At 39.8% G+C, this 22,420-nt stretch overlaps 1 protein-coding gene across 4 annotated transcripts; it reads right to left on the bottom strand.

The window, feature by feature from the left end:
• Positions 1–327: 327 nt before the first annotated feature.
• pacsin2 (protein kinase C and casein kinase substrate in neurons 2) lies at positions 328–21,832 on the bottom strand. Of its 4 annotated transcripts, XM_067582412.1 has the most exons (12): positions 21,673–21,832; positions 12,506–12,597; positions 12,164–12,320; positions 11,721–11,956; positions 9,516–9,671; positions 9,218–9,393; positions 8,915–9,035; positions 7,838–7,885; positions 6,577–6,707; positions 3,724–3,858; positions 2,334–2,515; positions 328–2,257 (listed from the first exon to the last, which is right to left on the bottom strand). In XM_067582412.1, exons 2-12 carry the CDS (start codon positions 12,560–12,562, stop codon positions 2,145–2,147), a joined length of 1,512 nt encoding a protein of 503 aa, XP_067438513.1. In that variant the 5' UTR covers positions 12,563–12,597; positions 21,673–21,832; the 3' UTR covers positions 328–2,144. The 4 variants fall into 4 exon arrangements, with proteins under 4 accessions (XP_067438513.1, XP_067438515.1, XP_067438514.1 ...); XM_067582414.1 differs by lacking the exon at positions 3,724–3,858; XM_067582413.1 differs by lacking the exon at positions 7,838–7,885 and having other exon boundaries at positions 21,673–21,831.
• Positions 21,833–22,420: the final 588 nt, after the last annotated feature.

Below are 22,420 nucleotides of genomic sequence, written 5' to 3' on the forward strand. Positions count from 1 at the left end.
CACTTACACTATAAGTGCATTACGAAGGGATCTTCTAATGGTCAGTATGAACAGTAGGAATAATTATGGCAAGAAAAAACTATTTCCTGACTGTTGTTTTAACAGACCTGAAAAATTGTGAACCCGTCCTTTATGTTAAAAACTAAATTGAAGTATAAAATTGCACAAAATACATAAAAATGTTCAAAACCTTTAAAGGAGATTTAAAATAAAAAAAGATTTCAAACTCTTATTAGATCCAGCAAATCTCATTGTCAAGTTAGAGGAAAAACATAACATAAGAAATGTCAGCACTCTATTCCTGTTACAGACAAGACAAAGACAAAATATTTTTCCAATAAATTCTTTTATTATGTTGTGGGACAACATTTACAAACCTTACTGTGCAAGTACAGCTGTTGCTGTGTCTGATGACAGCGTGCCCTGAAAACATGGCAAAACATCTCCTTTCTCACTATTATTAGAGACGACAGAATGAAGGCATCAAATAGCATTTTTTTTTATTTTTAATGATTTAATTGATACACTATGCAATTAATTAATTAATTTGGAGCTTGCACAAGTGAAAAGCCTGCAGTTCACCTCTTCAAACAGGCAAGCTGACAAAATACTTAATGATCAAAACATATATGGAATCAGGTATATCAATTCATGGCATAGCTGCTGAGAGAGAACGACTTTTAAAAATTATTCACAAGGAATTTGTTGATTAATTAAATGCGTATGGCCCTCTGCAAAGGGAAAAATAATCATATGTACAAATATAACAAAATAAGAGATTCAAGGGATATTTGCCATAAAACATTCAATTTTTGTACAAACTGATTCTCAGTCACAGCATTCGAACAAGAGTAGAAGAAAAGCCCTTGTTGCATCATAAATTAACAAATCATCGATTTTCCAACTACAAATCATCTGATCTCGATGCTTAATTTGTTCTTATATGTTGAATTCTGGCTATTTACACGCATGTATAACAACATACTTGGCTGTGTGAGTTTTATTGCTTGATTTGTAATATATATTTTTCAAAAGACACTAAAATACTCTCCCATGACTTGACGTATGAAAAACAAGTCAGAGACTTAAAACACGGAGCTTCAAGTGAGATAAGCTTTCTGAAAAATGTTCAGTGTTGCATGAAAAAAAAAAAAGTAACACAATCTACAATCAACAGAGAGTAGAGAGATTTTTTTATATAAGGCTTGAGGACAGTTGCTTAGGGGGGAAACGGGTCAGTGGTCGCAAAAAAATCCAACATCGGCACAAGTGAACAATTAATAGGTGAGAAAATACAATCAGTGAGTATACATTCAATTGCAGTGACTAGAGGAAACCTGCCCACTGTGAACTAAACGAAGGCTACGTCAGGATAAGGCTCTACTGGTCTTAATCATTCCTTATTAAATAACCACAACAGTTATGAACTGAATGGGAAAAAAAACAAAAAAAAAACCCTGAAAAGGAATGACAGAACAATGTAAGCACTAGTTTAAAATCAAGTTAAATCTGACTAATTGGGTCCAAAAGATCAGATGATAAACATTTATGGACTGGATTCTAACAGACAAGAGCTCCAGAAATAGTTTCAAACCTAAAATAAGATAATTATGGTTATAAAGAGGGTCATCTCCCTTAATGAATCCATAGTGGCTTGCATATTAAGGCTGCAATGTAACAAGACAATTTGTCACTGTTATCCCAGTGTTTCTTTAAACTATATATATAAATTCACACATACAGTTTAGTGAGTCTTATCTAATATATACTTGATTAGCTATTTTGTAACAGCATAAATTGGACTGTAAGACAACTGTTGCTCTGAGTAACATATCTTACACTGACAGCAATTTTTTTTTTTCTCTCACCTGGAATCATCTGGAAACTTTGTGTTTCAGTTCAACTTTTGCACTTAAGTTTCTATGAGGGTCTATGTGTAGCAAGCAACAGTATCTGAAGTGGTCTTTTAATATAATCTGTAACCTCTCTTATCTGTGCTTCTCCCCACACACAGTCCAGTCTTCACAAACAGGGAGAAAAAAAAAAAAAGGTAAGTAAGGCAGAGTCTTCTTGTTTCCAGCCACACTGTCATTCCTCATCACCCCACATTTCTTCTTCACATTCATTCAATCTGTCATAATTTATTACTGGATGTCTTCCACGTAGTTAGCGGGATAGAGGCCCGTTTGTCCGTCCTTGAGCCGACCTTTGCACCAGCCCTGATCGTCTTCTTCGCCGATTTTGGTGAACTCATCCCCTGGAGAAGCAAGAGGAGACTGATGAGTATTTGGATTCCAGTAAAAAGCATCTTTCATACTGCTCACGGTGCGTACCTGCTTTGAAGCTCAGCTCATCCTGCTCCTGTCCTTCGTAGTCATACAGGGCTCTGACAGCCACAGATATGACCGGAGAAGTCGGCTCGTCCTCGAATGGATTCCCGTCACCGTTGGCTGAGAAAGGGTTAACGCCCGTGTCTTCGTCTGACCAGTCGGGAGTCTTCTCCATACTGCTGGCGCTGGACAGACAAACGAAAAACAGCCGCTTAGAGAGAACGCATTGTCATGTTTATCTCAGGGCCTTAAACACCAGTGGGGACAAATCCAGCATGCCAGGCGAAAGCAGGAACAAAAGATCAAAGTTAGAAAAAGCGAGAAAAATAAATACAAGTTAAATACAATCAAAACATACAAAAAAAGCCAAAATGCATCTCCAAATCCAGCTTTGTGATTCATCCTGAAAACATCCCTATTGCAAGTTCAGGCTAAGTGAGTGGAAAACATGCTTATTTACAGGCATCAATGCTACAAAGCAGAATGATAAATGAATTTGCTAAAGATCAAGAACTTCATGTTAAGAGTGCACACGCTGCTGAGGGAAGGCAATGCAACAAAACAAAACATGACAACATATCCAAAAAGAAAAAGAGGCATAAGAACAATACGGCAACAAGCAAGACAAAAAAAATCATTGTTTTTGAATGCATGATTGGAGTTTAACCTCAACGGCCAGCAGAGGGAGCCACCTAAACACCGAAGAGAACTTGGCTCAGACAGACACAAAGTTGAAAAAAACAAAACAAAACAGTGAATGCACACCAGCACAAGTATAAATGATTTACAGTCAGACCTGTTTGCTGTCTTTTGTTGCAAACGTACTGTTGACACTGTGGTTTTTTCCTTTCAGTTAATATTTGAATTCATGCCAACAATACAGTATGATGGGATATCTGTATCAAAACTGTACTTTTAAGCAATTGAAAGCTAATACATACTTTATTCAGGGTTCTTTTTAAACTATACAGCCAATTAATTGCACTTGAAGTGATATAAATGATCTATATGTTATACATGTGCATGAGTGTATGTGTGTCAATATTCAGGTCTGACTGTAAGACAGAAACATAATGGATTTCCCAGAGCGGAGACATGCGCCCCCATGCGCACGACATGTAATGTTCTGCCAGGTGTGGCACTGTTAGGAGCGACACACGTCTGTTTTGTGTGTGTAATGCCATTCAGTGACCATGCAGAGCAACACAACCTGCCACCTGAGGGGAGTAGAGAGAGGGATGCAGAGAAGGAGAAGGGAGCAAAATAAACTGACATCAAAGACAGAGAAAGGCGAGAGACGATGCACGACGGGCGGTCCATGAAACAACAGACAGGAAAAAAAAAAAAAAAAGAGGCAGGAAGGTGCGCAGAGCATTATCTTCTGTTCACCAACGTTTTCACTTCCTCTTTATTCACACTGATGTGGTTGACTGTGGTCTGCTGCTCCACTGCCATCTCCTCCTCCTCATCCTCGTCATCTTCGAACGGGTTCGTGCCCACCGGCGCCGTTTTAGTAGGCACAGTCAGGCTGATAATATGGGACACAGTGAGAGATGGGTTGTTGACATGCACACACACACACACACACGTTAAATGACAACACCTGTGATATAAGTGAGCTGTGGAGTGTTGAAGCCGGACGTTTTCATATTCTGACCTCTTATAACAAGAATGTACTGAGTTTAAACATTCAATCAACCATTTGCATAACTTTTCCCCCAAACAGCAACTATCCAGTCATACCTTAGCAACCGTAACTAGGCATTGGAAGATTTTCATAACACTGCATTACAAGAACAATGCTGTTTCTTTATTTCCAACATGGTTTATCAACTGGTGAGGATTTTAAATCTGGGTTAGCCTCAGTCTTTTAGCATTATATCATGTATGTAGCCATCAAGCTAATTACTTAAGGGTTTTTAAAACAAATCAGCTGGAAGAAATTCAGCTGGAGATGTACTACAGTTTCCAGCTAACAGATGGCGTTAATGTTTGCTAAATTAGGTAGCTACTACAATGATAAAATCTTTCAGCTGGCAAAATAGACAGTCGTTGTGAGGAAATGAGGGGGTATTTTTGTCCGTCTATGTTTGACATGAAGGACGATGGTTTTGATGGTTAATCTGCCCTCATTATCACTGTCAACTGCGTGTGTGAGGGCAGCAAGCTTGACATGCATAGCAACAGTACAAACTGTAATGATGGCTTTGTTACAAGGTATATAGGTATACAAGGTATGAAACAGTATTAATTATAAACACAGATAAAAAAAAGACACCATGACAACACTGACACTTGTTTTGCGTGTAGATGCTTCCATTGAAGGCGTTGGCACATCATTATTAATACAACGCTATAAAAACATCACTTCCCAAGAAACACATCAAACAGTTTATTGTCAGCTCCGGGTCATGCAGCTGCACAATCTGTTTGAACAAGTCGCGGGAGGGCAGTTTATAAGCCACCATTGTCAACTTTCCACATCAAGGAACAAAAACTTGTGCTAGCTCTCCACCTGTATCGCAGGAAACACAGGGTTTCTACTCCCTGTTTACACAAGTATTGGAGCATGAACAGGAGTAGCTATCAGCCGGCCCCTTGAGAGCGTGAAGCGGAGTAATGTGAACGCCTTTGTTTGAACAGTCATGCCATGCTTACTGAGTTAAAGCCTGAGGAGTTATTACACCAAACACGACTCTGATGGGAGTCTGTAACTTTGGATGGTTTCAGTCAACAAACAAACTTGACCTCATGAGTATGAACCTAGTTGTATGCGTTTTCATATAAATATATTATTAACTTCTTATCAAGTTTATGTTCACTCAAGCCTCAGACAACAAATAGGGAGAAAGATAAGTTAATACGAATGAGTGTCGCCGTTCTGATGCTGATAAAAAAAAAAAAAAAACTACTGAAACTAATCAAGATAAGTCTGTTTTTAACCCTCTGTGACTACATAATGATAGAAGTCTGCGTACAAATTGCTTCGTAGTATTTATACACACTTTTCACCAGTCACGCCCACAGATATAGGAAATGACAGGAAAACAATGTGTGGTTAATGCTGGTTTAGGGAGGGAGGAGAGGGGCAGCCCCTCTGACAGTCAACTCTCCCTAGTTAAGAGGTCAAATGCTTCCCGTGCTTGACATTCCCTTTGTTGACTCCTCTACACGCTCCTCCAGCGCTCTCATGATATTCTGCGCGCGCACACACACACACACACGACTTCCTACTGGTGTCTAGATATGAGCGGATGACAGGTGTTTGCGCATTGAATTCACTCGTTACGAAGCTGAAAAGGAATGTGAAAAGTTATTATATTTCAAACACAGAGAGCAGGAAAATGACATCCAACCCCACCTAAATCCTGATAAATATGACACACATAGAAGCTCACATTTTTACATATTCATCTCTGCGCGGTGAATGTTTTTTAGTTATCATCTTAATCAGCTGTTTGTTGTCGTTTCCATGAACTACTGTTATGCCCTTAACGCTGTTGCCACAACAGCCGAGCTCGTTTCTCTGCAGGGGCACCTAAGTTCTTATCTTATCTTGGCTTTAAAAAAAGATTACACAATGTAATTAAAAACTGCCAATCAAACATCAAACAGTTGTAAACCTGACAAGAGCAATTTAAGTCCATTATCTATCATTAGTAATTTAAATTGAGGTTGTAAATCTTGCTTTTAAAATCAATATTGGATGTCTTCCAGGCTTTTTTTGCTTTAAAAGGACTGAGAACTGCTGCTTGTACTTATCTGAGGTTTCATTTTATACATTTTCTAATAAAAAAAACTAGCTGGATAAAGTGCAGGTGTGTAATTTGATCGCTAATCCCTCCTTCTTTTAACTTTCCACTACTAATATTCATGCAATGATTGTCTCAGAGTGTGAGAGTAATATTTCCACATTACTTTTTTTGGCACGTGCTCAACTATGCACCAGAGGATTCCAGTCTCCTGAGAACAACTTCTTTCCCAACAATCTGTATGAAAATGTTTACTGTTGTTGGGGAAACAGCCGTACAACTAGACGTCACACCCGGTGCTTCCCTTATGCAACGGTTTACAAGCATTCCTGATGGGGAAGATGCCATGTGTGGTGCACTCGATTATCTGATGTTGTAAATTTGGATTAAGGAGGGAGAGAGAGAGAGTGTGTGTGTGCACTGAGAACAGATGCTCAACTTTATGTGTTTGTTAGAGACAGAAAAAGTGAGTCAGTGAGTGATCAGATATCTACCTGCTGCTGGTCTTGGCAGGCTGAACAGGCTGGTCTGACCCAGTTTGACTGATGCCTGTCAGTGTGACGCCCTCTGATGGCTTCTTCTTTTCTCGTCTGCTTAGGGTCCGGTTCAGGTCTATGGACCAGTCCTAGTGGACACACACACATTCCAGTCAAATACTGCACCTCTCACTGCTTGTTGGAGTGGTTGAGCTTGGTTTATAGTAGCGGGAGAACATCTCACAGCAAAGAAAAACACACACTTCAACACAGTTTGAAATCAGTGGAACAGTTTTTTTTCCAGGTTGTGACACTTGACTCTGGATTTCCAAACTGTACATGCATGTGTGTTTATACAGCACGGTGTAAGTCGGATCAAATGAACCCATGTACAGCAAATCCATCACCTGTTGAAAGAAACACAGCACCAGGCAGTCTCCCCTCCACCAGAGGCTAACCAGGGAGAACGGAGCAGAAGAGAGATGGTCCAATCAAATGACAGCAAAACTGTCATAGTAAAGGCCATTATGTTTGTATACGGATATAGTATAGCTATTTTTTTATTGATGTGGTTGATTTAATCTATTAACCAGACCTACATTTTTAATAATTAACTTAAAAGCTAATTTGAATGAAGGTGGAAATTTCCAGTAACTATCACAACATGGCAGCATGATGTCAATCTTATGTTGGAGCTAGAAGTCTTAAATAAATTAACATAATTCAGACAACGGCCGTAATGTCCCTCCTAAATTACAGATGATGACCTCAGAGCTTTTTTCCCTGGTCCTCGTCTGACCCCTCGGACTTACCAGGCGTCTCAATCTTAAAAGATCAAAAGGTGTATGTTCATGCCTGGCTAATGACCTCTGAGACCCTGTGACATTGATGGGCCTTGTTGGCATCATGTGACATACTGCAGGGTTCGCATGGATGGGAATAATGACTGATGGGGGCCACTGAGGGGTCAGAGTTCAAAGGTTAGAAATGAACTGAAAGCCAGAGCTGTGTTAAAAGTAGTACAGAGTATTTCTAGTAATTCTGTTATCCAGGAAAAGGAACTGTATGTAAACATCCTGTAGTTCTACATGTTTGTTTTTTTTTTTTAATTATTTGCGGCCACATGTATTAAAGATAAAAACCACCTCAAACACACACACACACACACACACACACACGAATGGAAGCAGTAAGGAGTGAGAGTTATAATGTGCAAAGGATCGCCCCCTCCCCTCCCCATGGCTGCTGTGACAGAACAGCCCTCCCATGCAGAACTCACTACAATGGACCTTCTCTTAAAGGAGCGAGGATGGGCCCGGTCCAAATTCTGTCAGACATGGGGAAAAGGGAAGCAGGTGTGGAACAGGGTTAATGCGAACAATACAGTCTGATCCTTAAAACTGTGGAGTACACGCCTAGTAGCTGCAGAAATGTTAGTTTGTGAATGTAGCAGTGACTCATATCAGCAAAGTAATTCAGGGATTCCAAAACAATTCAGATAGGAGAGTGCCGTGTTGTTTTTGAACACAAACTCATTATTCATTCAAGTTTCTTGCTGATATCTACTCTGTCGGAAGTATCTCACTTCACTTCGTCTCACTTCTTTGGTATGTATCTTGTCACAGAGAAAGAAAAACAGCCTGGTGATGATAGAAGTGGAGGAAGGCGCCCTGCTGGAACATCTATCCCTGCAAGAGCACTTGACAGCACTAGAAATTGTAGCATTACAAGCGCATGCAGCATCTCTTTGCCTCCCTTCCCCTTATTTTCTTATTTCACTTTCTGCTAGGTTCATGACATAAACTACATCCCTCTCACTGCCACTCTGACCGCTGAGGATAGATTTACCTCTATCCCTGCTGCCAAACAGCATACATCAATGACAAAAAAACTAAACTAGGCTGTAACTCCTTCTTGGGTTAAGTGTAACATGGTGTTTTTTTTTTCCCAGAGGCATTTTTAAGTATCACTTTTAAGTCAATTTTCCTGGTCCTCTCGGCTGGTAGTTCTCACAGTTGAGCCTGGAAGAGCATCAGTAGTCCTTAAGAGGAGATGACAGGCATCTAAATATAAGTAAGGACTGTAATTCATTCATAATTAACTCACTAAATAATATATACAGACTGTTACCGTATATCCTCAAGTCAGCAGCAACAAAAATCTTCCCTTAAGAGTCCCTTGGATAAACTAAAGTGAGGCACCATGACTTAATGTGCGTCTGTGACAGGAAAACATTTTTGGAGCCTCTTGAGAACCCCTCTGGATGGTCCTGCTCCATTTTTTCCCACATCAAACCTTTAGCCTTCCCTCTCTTTTCTTCTGCTTTTTTATTAGTATAAACCAAGTAGTATAGTACCTCAAACTGGGGCCAGTTCATTGGCATGCCGGGGCCGTGATTGGACCGGAACCATTTTAGGTCCTCTTCAGCATCAGTAGCAGAGACTGTGTCTTCCAGCGTGTGATAAACTGTCTGGAATCTACGAAGAAAATACAGGAAGTACTTTATTTTTTGTGCAGTTCAGGAAATCTCCAGCATCTCTCACAAACATTCTAATCAGCTGCAATACCCACATCTATCTTTTTATCCTTTAATTTTTTGAAAACTAGCCTCAGTCTACATGAAATAAACAGTTAAATGCCCCTCTGGATAATGTCTGACCTGTGATTGGTTGAGAGGTCCAGGTGCTGTTTAACCTCTAGCAACAGCTCTCTGAAAAAGCGAATGCGTTTGTCCTCAAACTGCTGCCACTGCTCAAACACCTGCTCCATGTTCTCCATATACTGAGGGGTCAACTTGTCGAGCTCTTCAAGGGATTTTTCGTAGCGTTCCTTAGTCTGGATGAAAGGAAAGGATGGAGAGACAATTAAAACACACTTAAAAACATGAATTAATGCTCTCATGATAGATGATCTTATAGTATGCAGTATATCATTCTCATTTTTTTTAAAAGTCCTACCTTCTGCACCTCCTGCTGACACTTCTCCACTTTTTCTTGGAGCTTCTTTTGGGCTTCGGGATTATTGTTGCTCTCCAGCTTGCTGTTGGTCTCCCTGCTGGCCGCCAGCTTCTCCTCTTTGCAGGCGGAGTGGTAAGACTTCTTCATCATCTCCATCTGTGGATTCCATCACCACCACCGTCATCGTCAACACCAATAAAATAAAATACAGGAACTAGCACCACACCTGCGTATAACCAAGTAACTAAGAGCAAGATGTGCAGATTAAAGAATGTATTGTTATGACTAATTTAAGCCTCAAAATGACTAAAAAACATGCAGTATTTAATCTGTTTTAATAAAGATCTAATGCCAATTGTGGCTCTTGCATTGTATTGTATATTGTAACAAATCTTTTTAAAAATTCCTGAACATTCAGTGAGATGATCAGTAGGCTATGCTGATTTACGACCGTTGCTTTAATGTGATTTCAGTGTTTAGGCAACGCAAACAAACACTGGAGTCTCACTTTACATATGGCTGACTTCAGTTTTTAGGCCTCTTTTTGGATAAATGTGTTGGACAACTGGAATCCACTGACTCAACCTTTTCTCTCCAGACATTGATTTTGATACCTAAACTCAGGGTAACATGATTGCAGTGGGACTAAAAACTGAGCAAACGGCCCACCATGACTAAATGAATGCCACTGATGGAATGATATTGAGAAAGTGACTATATGTAACGTGGATTGGTTGCATGTGGCTGACACACAATCTTAACCGTCCCTAACAGTCATTTACAAAAAATGTTTATGTATTATGTATTTCTGTATTATGCAAACATTGTATTTTAAGAAGTTCAGTATAATCAGCTTAACATGTTATCAGTCCTACACATCCATCTTCTTCTTTCTTCTTCAAATTTGCATAAATTTTGCTGCCTCTGTGCCATTTTAAAGGAACTGAGGACATTTGATTTCTTTTTATTAATAACATTGACAGCACATGTTCACTGCTGTACCTAAAAACTAAGTTTGTGTCATTTGTTATTTTTGGAATCATTCCAATTAACATCCTATGTAAAGAAACTTGATAATTTGAGGCTCAAGACACTTTGACGTCGAAATGAATAAAAAATCCCGATGACACTTTACATATAGTAGGAGACTCATATGAGGAAGGAGAGTACACTCATTGTGCCTGATGAGTTTCATGTGTGATGCGTTTATGACAGGACGAATACAGCGCTCCTCTATTTCATTGTTCATATTTAAAGTCTAGCAGATAAGAGATGAGGAAGCATGTGAGTATCTTGGGCAGTGCCCAGTGTAACTTGGGCCGAGGCCAGAGCGGCCATGTCCCTATTGTACAAATCATGTGGTCAAGTAGAGGACACTTAACATACAACAAGAATAGCCTGTCCTCGCTAATTTGACATAACAGGCACAGGACGAAATGTCAATCCACTAAAAACACATGAATGACGGCTTAGGACGACATGTCTGGTCAAATACTGTATCCAGTTTAGAATGAATGTATGTGTCTCTATTGACACATTGTCCACATCACCCATGACAGTTACCCATTTTCTCGTCCAGTTAATTAGCCTCATTTCCTCCCTGTCGTCCACCAGATCAATATATCACTATGGTTACAAAACTGTATTGTTCTGTCCTTACTTAATGACACAAGGCCAGGATGTCACCGCCCCCTCTTGTGACATCACACACAGGAAATAAGGGCAAGGAGCCTGGAGGATGCAAAAGGGGCGAGCGGCTTTGAACAGACACATACTTTAAAACGCAAATGTACACAAATGGAAAGGAATGTGTGTTCTGCCAAGTAAACAGGCTGCTTGAATGAAATCCGCAGTGGGAAATACATTGACCTGATTTTGAACCAAGAGAGGTGCTCGTCTGCCTACAAAAACCCCTCACAAGTTTCCTTCCTGTCAGCTGACAGTCAAAGAAATGGAAGATAACTGAGTGGTATTTGGTTTCTCAAACAAGAGCAACACTAAGAGGTTATAATGGCGCTTCTGCTCTGTTGTTTAGTAAGCAGGTCGTCATGGAGAGAAAACAATGGTGAGTCAGTAATATGTGATCATGTGGACTGAAGGGTAAAATTGATAGTCTCGGCTGTAATTGAGTTGAAAAATGACTTGCTTGTGGGGACTGTTTATAGTCTGCTACATATGAGTTCATGTGAAGTCTGAAATCCACACCTCTTTGAGTTTCTTGGCCCAGGGTTTCTGAGCCTTGCGAAATCCGTCGTCTGCCTCTTTAGTCTCTTTGAAGCCGCCGATCATCTGTTTGTGGTAGGCGTCTCTCTGCCAGTTCTTCAGCTTCTCATAGTCTTCTCCCATCAGCGCCGCTTTCACCTCCATGTGGAGCTCGCTCACCTTCTCCGCCTCCGTGCACAGAGCAGACCACGCCCGCTCCAAGGTACCGTACTGAGGTCCTGAGGCAAAGGTTATTCACCAGTCAGCGTCCAGGAAATACATTACTAATATTTTGCAGTTACTTACTGAGCTAAGAGCATAATCACTAAATCTATTTTCAACTAACTTTCCTAAATGAAATTATGTCTTGTTTTTCAAAATTTTTGGCAGTTTTATAAAAGAGAGTCGTTGTACAGCATGTGTTTTGGTATTTTTTTGTTGCCTACCTTTCTCTATGAGCTGCCGCCAGCGTTTGCCCCATTCTGTGAGCTGCTGAGCGTAGGACTTTTCAATACGCGCCCGCTCATGAAGACAGTTCATGAGGTCGTTGCAGAGTCGGTTGCCATCGTCTACCCGTTTCACTGTACGCTTGTAGTTACCGACCTGAGAACCAACGACAGAGACACAGACAGAAAAGACAGGGAAAGGTTAGTTAGTATGCACAAGATTTCCTTAAAAGGTGCTGCTGATTGTTCACTTATTTAAAAAATTCTGCAGCAATATTATACTCAGCAGATTTATTCCATTGTAGTATAACGTAAGAGCTGTAAGAGCTGGTAGCTTCTCACCTCCCAGAAACTATCACTGGACACATCGATCATGGAGTCATCGTAGGAGCCCGACATCGCTGCTGCCCTAAGTTACACTCAGTGTGTAGGGCCTGGAAACAAATGAGAAAAACCCAATTAATCAATAAACATATTTGAATATGATTAATACAAATAACTTAATAATATCATATTGCCTTACCAGAGGAAGTGTTTTCAGTAAAGGAATGTTTAGTATAACATCTATGGTGGTATTAAAATCCTTCAATTCTTCTATTAACAAATTAATTGACAATTAATGCGTTTATATGAATCAGCTGTGATTTTGATAGTCTATTAATTGATTTATTCTGTTTTTTCCAAAAGCGGCGCCGTTTGCAGTAATTAGATCATTTCTGACATGGCATTTAAGTTTAGTTTTCTTGTAAGAGTCACTTTAATCTGGTGTCTTAGAGGCAGTTTTCATTATTTTTGACATTTTATTGTTTGTAAATTAATTAATGAATTTAAAAAAGAAAACTGCTTAAAATATGTCACAGTTGCAGCTTTTTCAGCCTGTAAAGAGAGGTAAAAACTTCTCTTACTTCTTGAAAACTTCATTTTTTCAATTGCAAAATTCAAAAAACACATTTGAAATGATCTAAGAACTGATCAAAAACTACATCTTTAAGTACATACATACAGTATAAATGTTATCAAGATGTATTACAGTGCTTAACCTTTCCCAGCTTTGATTAAGTTTTGTTCAAATAAACCAAGAGATAAGCTGACATTCAAGAAAGCTGCAACACTAAATACTGTAAGTGCAACAAAGAGGAAGGGAAACGCGTCTTTGAATCAGTCCGTTACACTTTGTCTCTCTACGTGTACAATGAAACCAACAGCTGAAACACGATAACACTATCACGCTGTCACAACAACATTCCTTAAGAGACAACTGCTGTGGATGAGACGCAGAAGATAAGAGGGTGAATACTATGAGGAAGAAAGAAATAGTTCAGAGGACGGCTACAGAGAGGGGGAGAGGAGGGCAGTGGAAGAGTGTGATTTGGTTTGATAATCTAGGCAGCAGTGTTTTCGTCCATTTCTATAATCTCACCACCCTCAACACATGGCAAACTGAAACCACAGCGGTTTCTTGCAGCTCTCTCTATCTCTCTGCGGGTGCATGAGTGACTTTTAGAGAGGGAGAGAAAAAGAAACTGTCAAGAAACACACAGCGGGGCAGCTTCCGTTTCCTTCAGACTGCTACGACAGACAGTCCTCTGTTAATGCCCCCCCCCCCCCCCTCACCCTCTTCTCTCCTCATGTCCATCACTCTAAACTCAACAGCCCCCCTTGAACAGTCTCTCTTTATTCATCCCCCTTCATTCCTCTCCTCCATCCTCTTCCTCCCTTCTCAGTTTCTCATTCCTCGTCTCGTCCTCCCATCAGCTGGGGAGCCTCTTCTTCTTCCTCTACAGTGCGGCTGCTCCTGTTCAGATCTGGTATCTTGTAACCATATATGTGCAGATTGTGTCGACGACCAGCTGCGACAAACTGCAGCATCAAAACTCGTCTAAAAATTCACTTCAAGTGAGCACTTGAGATCAGAATTTACCTTCCAGCTTGGTTGCATCTCTGGTGAAACTACTTCTACACAGAAGAAACATTTGTCATTCCAGAGAAAATTAATAATTTTCAACAACTCAATATGTGTAAATGTCAATTAATAGAATGATTAACTGATTAGTTGGATAACTGATAAATTAAGTGATGAAGAACATAATCAGTGGTTATAATGTTTGTTGTTTGGCAATAACAAATCAGCTGTGTGAAGGAGGTTTTTTCTGCTATACGTAGAGTTCAACAGGCTAATAATCCGTTCAGAGGAGCTTTTGTGTTCACGTCACATACAACATATGTTTCTGACTATGTTTGAGTCATGACAGCAGCTAGAACACTGAGCTTATATACTCAGTACTTTTCCTGTGAATTTGAGAGTTTAAGCAACATTTATCATTTGGGGAATTTACTTTCTACAAATAAAAACTTACATATGGTGGGTATTTTATATGCTGAGTCCAGTATTTCTAGACTCAATATATTCAAATTTGACTACAAGAATGAGTAAATAAAAAAGATTCAGTGTTTCCACCCAGATATTTATTCTAGTAGTGTGGTGATGGCTTTAAAGCAGCACTGCATGTTAAATAAAATTTTAAGAAAACATAATGTGATAGTTAACAGTTAATAAACATTTTTAAAAATCTAAATAAAATATTTAGAGACATTTGTTGATGTGTGATTGGCACATTAAAGAGACTTGGACTCATGTCCTCTTAAATTTAGCTGCCCTGTTTTGAGCCTGTTGTGTTTTGACCTTGTTGTGTACTGTGTAGCTGAGTATTATGAGTTCGTTCACACCCACAGTTTAGTAGGATTTATTCGTCAGGTTGGGTGCTTAACTGCTTGTTGACATTAAAAACAGTCTCTTCCGATTTAATAATTAGTAACAATTAAAAAAGGCCCAAATGCAGCCATGTGAGTCTCTCTTTCTCCATCACTGACTCATCCCTACTTTTATTTTTATCTGATTGTCAGTCAGTTACACGTTAATAATATCCGACAAAATTCCCATCCATGATTCGGAGCAGTCCACTTGATTGGATCACACAAGCTGCATTTTTAGTGCCAAGTGTGAACAGAGCCTCTTTCAGTTGACAAGCAACGATGAGGGCTGTTGCTCTGAGCGTGACTGTGTGCATGTGTGTGTGTTGGTCAATGGTCAGTGGCCCGTGCCCTCCAGGGCGACACTGGGACAGAGGGTAGTATTGTGGTCGCTGCAGGAACGGGAGGCAAATGAACAATCTTTCCTTTAACTGTGTTTGTAGTTTACAATCAGGTCAGTCAAACAGCCAGAAACACACACCAGCAGATGTTATCTGTCACTGCTTCTAGAGAAAACCAGATGTTTAATTTTACTTCTGCTTTCTAATGAATGACAGATGTAATCTTGTATGTAGAGCATGTAATATATATGAGGGTGATACTGACGCATCAAATATCACGATGTTGCTGACTCATATCGTTATATTGTTCATGTGAAGATAATGAGACAGACCAGACACACTTAAATGAGCTCAAAACATTACATCACTGAACTGCAATACGGCCTTTAACAACAGGAACATACAACATTCAAGCTATTTCACAATGTTATCAATACTTAAAATATTTAAAGCTGGGTCAACATCTCATTAGTTGATCCCCAGAAAATTTATCTAGTTTTATAACAGATGAATCGTTTCATTTTTCAAGCAAAAATGCCAAAGATTCACTGGTTCCAGCTGCTCAAATGTGAGGATTTGCTGCTGTTTTTTGTTATAAATGATAGTTAACTGAATATTTTTAGTGTTTTGGACTATTTGGACAAAACAAAAGATTTGATGGAGAACTTTTGGGTTCTGGGATATTTTTACAGGCATTTTGAACTATTTTTACTTGTAGATTGTTAGATACAGCCCTAATACATTAAAATATTATGATATGTTATTGCAATTACTGCAATATATTAATAATATATTAATACATCTCCAGGCTCTGCTTGTATATCATTCATAAAAGATCTCAAGCTTGTTTACTGTCTCCTGTCAGGTTTGAAATAATTATGAATCCGAGAACTTTGAGCCGCTTACACAAATAAACACGCACTGTATACAAACCTGGGCAAAAGTCCAGCTTTCTCTGTTGCCTCAAACCTCCATAAGCATTAATATTAATGTACTGTGTGGTTTGCCTAATTCTCAAGGAGATCATTCTTCAAAGTGATTACTGATGAGACACAGATCGATCAGTCAAATTCTACTAGAAGTGTGTATATGCAAAAGAAAAAAGACACACATGACACGTCCACAAAACATTATCAGGGTTGATCAGGGTTGTCCTCTTGTTCCCTTCTGCCTTTCCCTACCAGCTGTTCATATTCTTCATTCAGCCATCCCTGTGCTGCTGCACAAGAGGGTGACACACAAGGGACACATGGAACGAGCCACGAATATCCGCTCTAAACATGGCAACCGGCCTTATGTGTAACGACAACTTTAGTAGTGGACATGTTCCTCTTTTGGTAAACAGCACAGGAAGGAAGGACTGAGATGATTGACGGCATTGCAAATATCACATAACGTTTAACTAAACACCTTTATATCAATAAAGGGATATTTTAAGGATGAATGTTGATGCTTTTAGGAGATATTGACATGAAACATTTTGAGAAACAGTCTTTATGAGTGTGGATTTTCTCATCTAGCTGTAAACTGAGCTTTGAAATTAAAACATAACGACATAGATGAATGGAAATTAACCTTGTCTTTCCGAAACACTTAAGCCACAACAAAGTATTGGGAATTCCTTCATCACAAAAGGTTGTTTTCCAGGTCTGATGTAATCGACAGCAAACAGGAACAAACATCTGCACACCCTTGGCTCTGTAGGACATGACTGGACTGCGTTAAACAATTGAACGTGGCTTGACCCAGAACTGTAAACAATGCTGTTGACTAAGCTGAGGTCTGAAGTCCACTCAGCTGGCCGCTCTACGAGAGAACGCTGGAAAATTCAACACTGTGTGCTGCTCTGCACAAAGCAAAAAAAAAAAAAAAAAAAAAGAAAAAACACATGGAAATGAGGGGAATATGTGGAGAATGTTGGATGAATATGTTACTCGCTTGCACTGTGTTTTTGCCCTTTAAACATGAAGTGGAAATCAAACACAAATGCATGATTTCATCAAGGCCGCAGAAACACCTTATTCGATTTTTCCTGAGATTGGCTGAAGGGGGCTTTACAGTCTTAGAGATTATGTAATCAAACTCAACAATGATATCCACTAACGGCTGATAAGTAAATGTACTAATCATGCTGGAATTCGGCTGCTGACAACAGCCTTAAGATAGAAGTGAAAAATGCATTCCTCAGTGCTACCATGCCTAAACTGAACCTTGGCACATTAAGCAAGTTCCCACACTGCTACTATTTATCTATCTACCACATTTTACAAAAACAAATCACTTGTATTCTACCTTGCATAGATCAGGCTGACTTCAACCTGTGAGACACTGAAGACGAGGGGAGGGAGGAGAGACAGAGGGTGAGACAGCAAAAGCGAGAGATGACCAGGTTTGTTATTAGAAGCACATGAATGGGTGCTGAGCTGCTGGATCGAGAAGACCTGAGTCATGTCTAAGCTCCAGACACATGAGAAGCCAGTGACCTTTACTGCGGGCGCAAAATGGAGATGGATAATGACGACCGAAGGGACGGACAGGCTGTACAAATTGTTGGAAAGATGGCATGACAAAAACAAGAGGAGGCTTCTGATATATTTCCCACCATCCAGTGTTTATGTTTCTCAGAGTGCTTTGGTGGTTTTCACAGACAAACAGTGTCATTAATGGAGCTGAAGAGCAGGAAACAGGATACACACAAACCGCAGGGATGAGCGCATGCACAGGTGACAGGCACATGCATGCCTGCCCTAAAGCTGTGTGTGTTTATATAAGTGTCTGAAAGACATAATCAGAGTGCCAGTGTACGAACCTGAGTGATCACAGACTGTGCGCACACCGACTTCATAAATCACTCGCTTGTTGTGTATATGTGGGATATTTAAACTTCACTACATCAAGAACAAACTCTTATCAGCAGTGCAGAGCAAGGACATCGCCACTCTAATGTCATACAATCTCAACAATTCATTCTGCCTCCGTCTGGCTCTGCTGGCCCCCGCTAATCAGTAACTGCAGGAAAGGGGAAATGTGTGCACAGTAAGTCGAGTTATTCTGAGGGTTAAAGTGTCATATTTGCTCCGTGCGAAATAGCGAGACCTCCCAGCCTTGTCTGCCTGGACTGTCAACACGTGCAAGAACCCACATGGCTTACAGGTTTTGTCAAAATGTGAATGTATGACTTTGTCACTGAGGTTTTAAATACAAGAGGAACTGACTTGCTGCTTTCTTGGAAAGGAACTATGTCACAAATTAATAAGCCAGAGCTGAAATATTTTCATAATTGATCATTTCCAAATCATTTTTCAAGCAAAAAACGCAAAACACGTGTGATGCTTTACAGCTTTTCTTTGTCTTATGTAATAATAAACTAAATATCTTTGTGTTTCAGACTGTTGTGTGTAGGTTGAAGACACCTTTAGGGAACTTTAAAGGGCATTTTAAACTATTTTAAGCACTTTGAATTACCTTGTTGTTGAAATGTGCTATACAAATAAACTTGCCTTGCCTATTTTCTAATATAAAATACATCAAATAATCAATCAGTTAATTGAAAAAATGATCAACAGATTGATTGATAATCACAATAACTGTTAACTGCAGCCCTACTGAGCATTACTTGAAATTCAGGAGAGGAAAAGAACATTCAACTAACTGAAATAATCAGCACAAATGCTAATCATGGGGGTTGCAGGAAAAGATCATGATTACATAACAAGCAAGCTGAAAAAATACTCTACTACTTCGCCAATGTCTTAATCACATAAAAATTGCTTATCTGACTAAGATTCTTTTCTCCCCCCATCAAGAGGTAGTTCTCTGTTTCCATTTCCTTCTTTTGTTGCATAAAACGCTTGCAATATCTCACAGGCTGGGAGTGCAGCTGAGCTGATCTATCCCTTCAATATTGCGGTTTCACAGCAGGACATTGCTAAATCCCGCCTGAGCTATGAGAGAAGAAAAAAAAAAAAATACAGTCATTCTTTTGCTTCTTTCTCTCTCATGCGCACAAGCTTGGAAGTCATAAGTTTCCATGACAACTGTGGGTCGTGACCTTGATTTTCTTTCCCTGTCAGTCAATCACCTCTGCCCTCCTTCCTCATGTGAGCTCAACAGCTGCACAGAGCTGCTGCTCTCGGAGGGATACAGCCTTTTAAATGAGGAGCCTTTTGATTACTGACTTATCCAGACTGTGCAGAGCTCACTGACAAGAGCCTCATACTGCAGTTATGAGTCTCCAAAACACCACACAATGAAACCGTTGGTCCATCAACACCAGGTCAACTGTAGCCTCGACATAACTGACCGGTCCGCTTGCTAAAAAAAACCCCCCCTTGCTCCATGGTCAAGGGAAAAACAATGACATTTGTTCCACACTTTCAGGCATTTTCCACTGGACACGGCAGCAGCGTGGAGACAAACATAATGGAGGGAAATTCAGTATTACATGACAGGGAAGGGGAGATCCTGACGTCACTGACAGGCGAGTTCGACACTTTTTCCTGTGGAAGCCCCTCTCCCGCATGCAGAGCGGTACGTGTCTCATGTGATGCATTTTAAAGGAGCAGACCTTTCAGGAAAATGCCACAAAGCACAATTCATCTGCTAACCCTGTGGCCTTTAGACGGTGTGTACAGTTAAACACAATAGAAGTCCTCTCACAAAGACAGAAATCACAGGAGAAGGAGTTGCTATTACTGGCCTGTTTACACTAATGATTATTTTCATCATTGCTTAAACTGCCCCTTCTTTTCTCAATCAGTTAATTATTTGTTTGGTCAATGAAATGTCTGAAAACAAAGAAAAAAGTTTCCTTGGCAATTGTGTTTGACAAATGAATCAAATGACTGTTTATCATGACTGTTTAGTGACTGTTTAGTTCTTGTTGTTCGACTCATCAGTTAACTGACTAATCGTTTCAACTCTAATTTTGTAGGAAAAATACTGGAAAATTCCAAAAGCCCAGACACACTATATTCACTTGTCTTGTTCAACAAACAGCCCAAAACTCAGTTATTCAGATTACGAGAAGAAATCCAACCCAATATTCACATGTGAGAGGCGAGAATCAGCTAATATTTGACATATTTGCCTGAAAATTACTTACTACTGCAAATACTATGATAGCACGCTGGCATTTTGGGAAGTGAAAATAAACAGTCTTTGTGCTGTCTCAGATCTGTGGATCCTTTCTTCGAGGGGAATCCTTCATGCTCATTCAGACAGGTCTTGACAAGGCTACAGGAATTACACGATTAAATTCTGCTTGGTAATGATTCATATCTCTTTAACTGCCTCTTCTTGTGTGCCAATAAAGATCCCTCTAAATAGAGAGCAGTGCCTTCAACCTTAAACTGGAATACCCAATCTAAGTTTAGCTCTGTTCTGTGACGAAGAAATCGGTTCACATGGCCCCCCAGAAAGAAAAAAGGGAACCAGTGCTTTCACAATTGCTTTGCCCAGGCAACACAACTCTAGTAACAAACACAAACCACAAAACATCAGATCTCCTTATTGGGTCTATGTCTAACTGATCCAGCTGCATGACTTTGATGACTGATCACTTCCACTGATTCATGGATATATCATGAGCGTCCTCACACACGTCCTTGCTCCACGTGATTCATTTCCTGGTGTTGACAAGGATATATTTCTTGTTGCTAAGTCAATAACCTTCCCTGACTTACACAAAAGGGCTCCAACATTTCTTTCTATGAATGCAACTTATGTCAAATGTACAGTAACTACAGGAGTCAGGACTGAACTTGGCAGCTAGCTGACACTGCGCAAATTAAAACCACCACTGACTGACCAGGGAGTATTAGCAGCCAGCAGGCAGCAGCAACTGTTGTGAGCCAAATCTCTCAATAGAAAAACGAGTAAATGATGTCATGTCGTAAGCATACGATACGGGATGATATGACATGCAGCAGGAGGTTATCTTTACTTGCGAAACCCGCCCCGCCCTTTTTTTTATCACTGCAGGCAATGAAACACTAGTTTCTCCCTACGAAAACTACACGGATGAGGGGAAACATCCTGAGGCAAATACCGAAATTAAACTAGCACGAAATAACGCATAAAGTCCGACATTAACTGCAGTGACATTTTGTTAAAAAAATGATTTAACTTAACGGTGTTGCCGCTGCAGCTTTGGACCCTTTAACACCCTCAACTATCCAAGTTACACGATTACACGATTAACTTTGATAGTTAAACTTCAATTTTACATATATGCACCGCCTTTATAGTAGCGTATACTTGGTTAAATCATTTCTAATTTTAAAAAACCACCATAATTGATTACAAACCTCCTCCCATCGGGAAGTACCTTAACTTTGTCGTTAGCCCATTAGCGCTACTGTTAGCAACAGTAAAAAAGTTAAAATGTACCACGTAAACGTTTCGGAGTGAACTTACCTGGAAAAGGGTTTATTCCTCGTGAGAGTTTATGTTGAACTGGAGACTTAGTTCTCTTGGTGGTGCCAATTTGCAAATCTTTTCCCCGTTTTTCTGCTCAGCAGCGGCACCACCGACCAACCGACTGACACAACTGTCAGTTGATGTCAGCGCGGCGCTGCACATCCGGTCCAAGAGTTTCAAAAGAGAACAGATGCAGTCTGGAAACTATTACTGTAGTACATTTACTCAGATGCGTTACTGGAGTACAGTTTTGAGGTACTTAAATTATACTTGAGTACTTCAATTTTCTCTTACTTTATACTTCTACTCCACTAAATTTCAGAGGGAAGTATTGTACTTTTTACTTCACTAAATATATCTGACAGCTATAGTTGCTAGATACTTTACTAAAATCCTATAACGTGCACATAAAATATGATGTAATGTTATACAGTAACATTACATAACCACCCAACAGTAAATAAAATAGCTACACTCAGCTCTACCTAGACTTGCTACAATGTTAAAATGCTGTTTGCATAATACAAGTTATCATAGTGAAATAACAAATGAACTCAGAGGCAATTTTGACTGAACAGTGGTTACTTTTACAATAAGTACATTGTATGTCCTTGTATTAGAGTATTGTTACACAGTGGTATTGCTACTTGTACTTAAGTGAAGGATCAGACCACTTTCTTCCACTGCACATTGGTACAGAATTGCCAAACATAATATCACATGATGAAAATTAACTCCACGTAGC

Source organism: Thunnus thynnus, chromosome 23 (genome assembly GCF_963924715.1).
Source record: "Thunnus thynnus chromosome 23, fThuThy2.1, whole genome shotgun sequence".
NCBI classification, from domain to species: domain Eukaryota; kingdom Metazoa; phylum Chordata; class Actinopteri; order Scombriformes; family Scombridae; genus Thunnus; species Thunnus thynnus.